At 53.9% G+C, this 8,722-nt stretch overlaps 1 protein-coding gene across 1 annotated transcript in view; it reads left to right on the forward strand.

The window, feature by feature from the left end:
• The window catches only part of QSOX1 (quiescin sulfhydryl oxidase 1), a 38,652-nt gene extending 35,132 nt beyond the window's left edge, over positions 1–3,520 (forward strand). Inside the window, exon 12 of the mRNA XM_033092787.1 lies at positions 1,600–3,520. Within this exon, the coding sequence (XP_032948678.1) occupies positions 1,600–2,387 (788 nt within the window). The 3' untranslated portion in view covers positions 2,388–3,520. The remainder of the gene's footprint in view (positions 1–1,599) is intronic.
• The last annotated feature ends 5,202 nt before the right edge of the window (positions 3,521–8,722 follow it).

The raw sequence follows: 8,722 nt of genomic DNA on the forward strand, positions 1-8,722 counted from the left end.
CCGTGGCCTGTTGGGGTCCCTTTCCTGTCTCCCCTGTTCTGCCTTCTGGCTATTGGCCCCTTACTCAAACCAATAAGGAGGAGATGGCTGGGCTTTTCCACCCCCTGGGAGGGAGGGGTTTAATGATAAAATGTGCTGGCAAAGAAATACCAGGGACTAATCCCACAGGGGGAGGCCTTGTCTTCTGAGTTCCCCTCATTGTCTGTGTTCCCTGGGCACAGGGCAGGGGTGACCAGAGCTGGTGAGTGGGGAGGGAGCCATCTGTGGATAAGAGCCTGGGCTTGTCTGTGGGGAGAGGGGAGTGCGCGTGTCTGGGATGGACCTCCCAGGGGTAGGAGGTGGGGGGAAGGCCCGGGGCAGGCGAGGTTAAAGGAGCTGAACGGAGCAGGTGGTCTGGGTCTCCTGGGGCCTCTTGGTGGACTTTGAAAAGAAAGCATGTGCCTGTCTCTCCTCCCACCACTTCCCTCCCTGCCCTATCCCTGCCACCAAATGCTCCATTTGACCCTCTAGCCCTCTGACCTCAGTGGGCTCCCAGCTTTCCTCCAGGCCCAGCTGCCACCGTTGGGCCAGGAGCCAAGGCCACTCTCCCAGGGACCTAAAGGAAGGCGGCACTCGACCCTCTCGGGTGGGGTCCTTTCAGAGCAAACGAATCACAATAATGAGCAGGTACAAACTGAGTGCTCACTTTGCAAGGCTCGCTGTCTTGCTTCTCACCGGACCCTTGGAATCTACTTGTTGACTCCTCCCCAAAAGGACCATTCTGACTTCTACATCACTTGCTCTGCTTCATTCTGGCCAGCAACTGTTTTTTCCTATTTAACCCTTTAGGAGAGGTGCCTCCTGCAAGAAAGATGGGCTGATTTGCATTCTCTGGCCACATTGGGCGAGGGGCCAGTAGCCCGCAGGCCCTCTGGGGGTCAGCCTGGGCTCTGCCCCCAGTGCCGCCCCGCGTGGGGTCCCAGCAGCCTGGTGGTCAGGGCAACTTCCTGACTCTCCTGAGTGTCCTCTTCCCCTGTCCAGGCCCCAGGCTGCCCCACCACCACCCCTTGGAGCCCACTAATTCCTACCTACCCCCGAGGGCTGTGGTGGAATGACCATGGCCACGAACTCTTATTTGAAAAAACATTTTTCCTTTAATTACAAAAGTAATATATCTGCACTGTATAAAACTTGAAAAATTTTAGAAAAATGCAAAGAAGATAAATACTAGCAGACCAACCAAAGACTGCAAGACAGATCTGAGTCTTCTCGCGTCTGGTCCAGGGGCACAAATTGGCAGTGAAGTTGACGTGGGTTAATATGAGGAAGTGTCTGGAAGGGAGCTGTTCTCACTGCCCGGGAAACTGGAGCGCTGGGGGTGGGGGTCGGTAGGACCGCCCCCTCGCCCAGAGGCACCACTGTTGGGCTGGCTGTGGGCCACGCCCTGTGCTAGCCAGATTTTTGTCTGCCTTCCCTCATACTTCTCGTCCTTTCCAAAGGCAGCGGTGAGCCCTTTATGCAGGAGGAAGCTGGCGTTCTGAGTGGGAGGATGAGGTGTGGGAGGATGAGGTGTGGGTGGGCCCCGTGTGTCACGGCTCACCTGTGTGCGTTTCTCCCCAGGTGACCCCAGCGAGGACCCCCAGTTCCCCAAGGTGCAGTGGCCACCCCGTGAACTCTGTTCTGCCTGCCACAATGAACTCCGGGGGACGCCTGTGTGGGACCTGGGCAACATCCTCAGCTTCTTCCGGACGCACTTCTCTTGGAGCAATGTTGTCCTGGACCATCCCTCACATGGGTCGGGCCCGCGGAGGGGTGCCCAGAGGATGGCAGCCACCCAACAGCTGGAGCTGGTGACGGGAAATTCGACTCTGGACCCTGAGAAGGCTGAGGTCGTGGTGGGCCCAGAGACAAAGCCCCCCGGCACTGTCGTCCTGGATGTTGCAGCCGAGGGACTTGAGGACAGTCTCCCCCAGGAGATGCAGGCTGGCCTCGGTATGACCAGAGCTGAGCTAGACCGGGGCTCTCTTGAGCACATAGCGCAGCTTCAGAGGGATAAGATGGAGCAGCCAAAAGGGCAGCGGCCTTTGACCAAGCGAGACACAGGAGCCGCGGGATTCCTGGCTGAGTTCCTGGCTGAGAAGAACCTCCCCAGAGACCTTGCAGAGCTGAGACGAGTGGGCCGCAGCTCCAAGCAGCTGCCCAGCGTCCCTGAGGGGCAGCCAGTGGCTGGGGCCCTGCGGGGCCGAGGCCAGTGGCTGCAGGTGCTGGAAGGGGACTTCTCCCACCTGGACATCAGCCTCTGTGTGGTGCTGTACTCCCTGTCCTTCATGGGCCTGCTGGCCGTGTACACCTACTTCCGGGCCAGGATGAGGGCGCTGAAGGGCCATGCCAGCCACCCCGCAGCCTAAACCATCCACCTTGGGAGGGCAGCAGGAAAAGGAGCTGCTATCCCTGGGGCTCTTCCAGCCCTCTGTCCCCCCCCCCCCCCGCCCCCTCACTCCTTGTCCAGGGAAATCCAGGAAAACCAGCTGCTCCAGGGAACCTCCTTGGGCCTTCTGGAAGGAGTGTTCTACAGACACGAAGATATGCGCAGGGTCCAGGTCTATCTAACAGCACGGGGACGAAAGCCTTGGGCAGTGAGGGTGGGAGGCTCAGTCTCTGATCTCTCAGCACCAAATCCCTCTTTTTCAGCTAATTTGAAGTCCTGCCTCATTTTTGCTGAAGCTGCAATGTCTCCTGCTTGGTTTTGGCCCTAAATTGGCACAAGTGAGCCCCAGTTTCCAAGGCTCCCATGCAGAGGAGGGGTCCCCAGGCTGAGTGGGCTGGAGTGGAACTCTTCACTGCATCCCCGGCCTCCGTCCATCCTGCTCCCTTCTGGATACGAAGAGGCCATCACACCAGAGAAGGAAGGACTGCCCCTGGCCCTCTGTGGCCTGCCCACCCTCCAGCCCCTCAGACGTCCTGGGTAGGGTTTGGCTCTAGGGTAGAGTCTGGAAGCTTCTGGAAGTCATGCTGGCCTCCCAGATGAGGTTTGTGGGAGGAGAACCTCTGGCTGGCTCCTTCCCAAACCTCTGCACAGGGTGGGGTTCGTGCAGCTGTGCCCAGCTGGGTGGGTGATGGTCGTTGGGCTGGGGGGTGAGTGTCTGGCTTAGCAGGCCCTGATGAGGGGTGGTGCTGATTTAGGGGGGACCTGGTTTAGGGGGGATGTTGGGATCTGTAGTGCCTTGCTCTGGGCTTAGCTGTGAGAGGCAGAGTGAAGTTTCAGGAAGAAGAGGGTTGCTTCAAATATGCTTTGCCTCTTCCCCCTTGGGCTCAGCCCTCTTGGAGCTGGGTCTTTGTCTTTTGGTTTTTGTCTCCAAGATAGATGCTAATCTTTGAATGTGGGGGTGCTGGAGTGACGGGAGGGTCATCTGTCCCGAGGGTCCTCCTGTCATACAGAGGTGCAAGGGGTGGAGGGGTGGGTGACACTGTACACACGCTTGATTTTCACTCTGCTCACTGCTCGGGGGGGCTATGGAATAAATTATTTTTGTTAAGGCAAGCACTCGTGTGTCCTTTCACTTGCTGCCTGGAGAGCTAGTGTTCAGGTCTGGACAGAATGTGCAAGCTCCTGCCTTACCTGAGATCCAGCTAGGCGGGATTTCCTCTGGCTTCTGTCGCTCCTGGCCTGCAGGAGACAAGGTGCCCTGGTTACAGCCACTTGCTCCTGGACGGGGCCCCCATTGCCCACAGAGGCCTCTGGGCTGCAGGCCCCATCAGTCTCCACGTGCACCAGGACAGGCCTCTGGGGGGTGTAGTCCCGCCACCTCCTGCTCCCCCACCACCCCAGGAAACACCTGCTTGGGTGCTCTCAGTTCTGCTGGAAGTACCTTCATCTGCACCTGCCTGGCCCGCCCCACCAGGTGGCCTGCACCTCCAGCTCCCTCGGAAGAAGGGGGCTTGTTTGTAAGTGGGGCCTTGGCTGGCTGCTCAGCAGGAAGGAGTCAGTCCGATTAGAGGGCCTGCCCCTAATCCGGCCTGCTGGGCTTTGCAAGGATCAGAGCAGCTGATAACGAACCTCATTAAGGGGGAGCAGGAGCCTCAATCCGATTTGGGGTTTTCTTTTTGACATCACTCTGCTCAGATGGCCTGGCTCTGGGTGGAGTGGGTGGGATGCCAAGCACACCCCCTCTCCTAGGAAGCTGCGGTGGGGGGACTGGCGGGGCTCAAACCCCCTTTCTTGTGTCAGCCCTATGTTACCTCTTTCGCCGCATGAGTCCTCCCAGCCTGGGGCTTCTCTCTGCAGGCCTCTTGTCCCCTGCCCTAGTCATTCACCTGCCCCCTCCACCTCCTAGGCCTGCTCTGCTCATCTCCCCGGGCCCCATCGGGCCCTGGCTGGGAGGCTGAGAAACTGACAGGCCAGCCCACCGTTGGCAATGTGGTCCTGGCCCACAAGAGGGTGAAAGGGACTCCCACGGGGCCAAGACCACTTGAGGACGCCTTCTCCCCCACCACCTGGTACCTGACACGATGCCAAATGCAGAGTATTTTTATCCTCCAGCCCTTAGAGCTCCAGTGCCCGTATTTTCGGGTATTCAGAATTAGGGCTAGGCTACAAGCGCTGACGTGGGCAGCCCCAGCTCCAGGGGTCTGCCCACAGAGGCAGGAGGCAGGGCCTCACTTGGGGGCTTGGCCGTGGGGGTGGGTCTCCTTCCTGGCAGCTGCCTCCTGCATCTTTCTGCCCTGTGGCAGCCCCTCTGATTGATAAACAAGGGGTGGGTCTCCTCCTTAGCAGGACTGCTGCCTTTCACCTTGATTTCCCCAGGGCTCTCAGCAGCATCGATAAACCTGTTTCGACCACCAGCTGGTCCCCTCCCCCAGCCGGTCTGCCAGGCCGGGAGCTGGGGCTCCTGTGACTTGAGCACCGCCTGCCACCTCCGTTCTAGGTTGTTCTCTGCACTTTGTAGAGCTCCCACAGAGGAGAGGGTCCTCAGGGGAGCCCTGCACAGCAAAGACTCCTTGCTTTGGAGAGGGACAGAAACCCTTGCCTCTGCCTGGGATGTTATCTACTGAGCAATCAGGAAGGGTTTCCTAAGGGAGGAGACAGCTAAGCTGGGTTTGAAAGATGGGTGAGTGTTAGTAAGGAAAATGAGGAAGAGGCATCGCAGGCAGAGGGGAAAGCACGGGCCACGTCCAGGAAAGAAAAACAGTGAATACAAGAAATTCTAAGCAAAAAACTTTAAAAAATATGTTAAAGGATTTTTTTTCAATACGGGACTGGGCTAGAAGCTTGGAGATAAACAGAGAAGAGAGATGTGGTCCCGTGGTCCATGCTATTATGGAGCTTACGCTCTGGAGGTAAAGTGAGAAAAAACTGAGAGACTGTAGTAAGTACTGGAGGACGGGGCCAGCAGGGGGCGGGAGGTGGGGGCCTGGGGGCTGGGGGCAGCCTCTCAGACCTGAAGAATAAGAAGCCCTGGACTGGGAGGGGTAAAGGATGGAGTACCAGTCGGAGGGTGGCTTCATTTAGAAGCCGCCTCTAGGCTGAGGAGGTCAGAGAGGTGGCCCCCTTTGGCCTCACTCCTCCCCAGCAGCCTTGGCACAGGGTGGGGGTAGGGGAGCCCAGGTGCAGCCCCTCACCCTGGGTGTGGGGTGAGGAGTGGGCTCCAGGGGACCCTCACCGCCTTGGCACCTGAGGAAAGTCCCTAGCAGTTGGGGGAGGAGGAGACCTGGTTCATTCCCCTGGCCTGGCCACTAACCAGCGGATTGTAACACTTGGGTGAACCGTTCCCCTCTCGAGCCTCAGTTTCCTCATCTGTAAAATGAAGGCCACAGGCTGGGCTTCGTGGTGCCTAAGGTGGCTTTACCTCTCCTCCTGTGATGCCAGCTGTTTTACTGTCAGCTCAGTGAGGGGTGGTCCCTTCAGGTCCTTCCAGAAAGGACTACTGACTGAAGGAAATCACAGCCTATGATTTGTGTCCCGCTGGAATGACGATGAAAGGGAAAGCTCACTCAGCACGCAGAGGCCTCCTGTGCCCCAGCATGGCCTCATTCTCCCCAAGGCTGCCTCCCTGAGCCTCCTCCAGCTTCCAGGGGTGCTCCAGGGAGAACCCACGCGTCCCTTCCCTAGCATCCCCATCTCCCCCGTCACCTCCCATTTCACGGCCAACTTCCTATGAGGACAGGTTGAGAGGATTCCCCCACCTCCACCAGCACACACACACTCAGCTTTAAGAATGAAACCAAACTCCAAGAAGAACAAGTTCATTTTCGCCCCGACCCGCTCGTGGCTGATTTGCCTCCTCCTTGATCCTGCAGCTGTGCCGTCCCGACTTCTCTCCTTGTCCAGCCTGGCCTGGCCCTGACACCTTCTTTCTCCCTTCCTCTGCTGCCCTGGGGGTCATTCACAGTCCAGAGGGAAAACAACTGCCCCTCTCATTCCTCTCACTTCTTCCCTGGGCCTTAGCCTTCTGATGGCTCCAGGGACAGCTCCCAGGTCCCCGGATCCCAGTTCCTGGAGCCTGGGTGACACTGCTCCTCGCGGAGGAGCAGGACTCCTTTCAAAGCCTAGCTCTCTGCCCTGGAGGACAGCAGCCTCAGTGAGCAGGTGTGATGGCCTCCAGGCAGGGCGCTGGAGAGCCCGGGGATCCCGACCCAGGCTCTCTGCTCACCCTCCCCGGCCCCTTCCTGCTAGCTTTCACCCCAGCCTGATGTGTGTGTGCAGGCATGGGTCACACACGGGGAGGAAAGTGTCTAGAAGTCACAAGGCAAAGATGGGGGCAGGGCTTCTGCAACACGAGGAGATAAAAGCTAAGGGAGACCGTCCCTGGAGGCACTGGACTTGGGGGTGCTGAGGACGACTGAAGGACTAGTCTGTGTAGATTCTAGGGTGAGATCTACCTGGCACGGCTGGCGAGTCTGCAGGTGCTTCTTTGGCAAGGCTTGCTCATCTCTATACTGAGAGAGCAGAGGCCCTTCCCTGGCCTATGGGCTCTTCCTCCTCCAGAAGAAAGTGGGCGTCAGTATTGCCTGTTCAACCCCCTTCTCCGCCACCATGGTGGCATGACCTGCCTCTCAGTGTCTGCTGGGAAGCCTCGTCACCACAGAATTGCAGCCTGGGGTGGGAGGGACCAAAAACCTTATCCAGCTTGAATCTGCCCTGCAGTGTCCCAATCAAGTTCTCTAACCTCAACGCTTCCCATGGTCAGAGTTCTTCTTTGAAGAGGGAGGAATTGTTTAGCAAATGGTGTTGAGAATATTGATTACTTAGGAAAAATTCAGCGAGGATCCTGCCTTCACACCGTATACCAAAATAAATCCCAGCGATGTGAAAAATAAGGCGTAGGAAAATAGAGCTGAATACTTCACTATTTTTGTAAGCATCAGAACAATGGAAACTATAACTAAGGTAAGAGTTTGATCTACTTCACAACACCAATTTTTAAAAATAAGTTAAAAATAAAATCAAGCTACATATTAAAAACCTGGGAAAATAAATATAAGCCGTAAATATGATAAAGGGATACGACTATTACAAAATATGCGATCTTGAAACAAGATCAGTTTGCACGTTGATACAAGATCTGTAAACATAAATATTACTATTTATTACTGAATATACATTTAATAATGTGATCATTAAATGTAATTTAATGTAAATGTTTTAAGAATGCATTATTAATATATTTACATATATTAATGTAATATATTAATATATATAAATAACATATATATAAATATATAAATAACGAAATTTACAACACTGTTCTACAGTTGACCCTTGAACAACACATGTGTTAAGGGTGTCAACTCCCCGTGCAGTCATAGAACTTCTGACTCCTCCAGAAACAACTACTAACAGCCTACTGTGACCTGGAAGCCTTTCTGATAACATAAACAGTCAGTTAACACACATGTTGTATGTTATATGTATTACATACTTAATAAAGTAAGCTAGAGAAAAGAATAAAGCAAGCTAGAGAAAAGAAAATGTTATTCAGGAGATCGTAAGGAAAAGAAAATACATTTACAGTATTTATTGAAAAAAATCCGAATATAAGGGGACCCCTGCAGTTCAAACCTGTGTTGTTCAAGGGTCCACTGTATGTGTGTGTGTGTGTGTGTGTGTGTGTGTGTGTGTGTGTGTATACACAGAGGGTGCCAAAAAATGTATACACATTTTAAGAAAGAAAGAAACTGTATTGTAATAATATATACCGATAACAAAAGATGAATACAAGTCACGGTTGACGTCTGCAGTTACAAGAGGTGCTCAAAGTGGTTACCATCAGTGTGCTTTTAATACAGTTGTTTTCCTTTCTTAAAATGTGTGTACATTTTTTTGCACGATGTATATATATATATCGTATATATATATATATATATATATATATATATATATATATATATATATATAGTGTTAATGTTTGTCTAGGAAAAGTCTGGAAGAGTATACACCAAACTATGACCAGTGGTTATATCTGCAAAGGGCATGTGGGGTGGACTTCAGAGTAAATCAGGGCAGCAGCTAAGGTGAGGCAAGGGAGGTACCTAGGGTGCACAACGTAAAGAGACACCTCCAGGGTCCCACGAGTGCAGGTCAGCACCTGAGGGTGAGCATCTCCTTAAATTCGGTGCCCAGGTGCCTCCATAGCCTCACCCTAGTTCTGGCTTTGACTTACATACTTATGTGTGTTTCTAAATTTTTGCAATAAACATTTCTTTCGAAAAGAAAAAAAAGGACAAGGAAAATAAACAGGATTAA

The sequence above is a fragment of the Rhinolophus ferrumequinum genome, chromosome 22, assembly GCF_004115265.2.
Source record: "Rhinolophus ferrumequinum isolate MPI-CBG mRhiFer1 chromosome 22, mRhiFer1_v1.p, whole genome shotgun sequence".
Classification (NCBI taxonomy): domain Eukaryota; kingdom Metazoa; phylum Chordata; class Mammalia; order Chiroptera; family Rhinolophidae; genus Rhinolophus; species Rhinolophus ferrumequinum.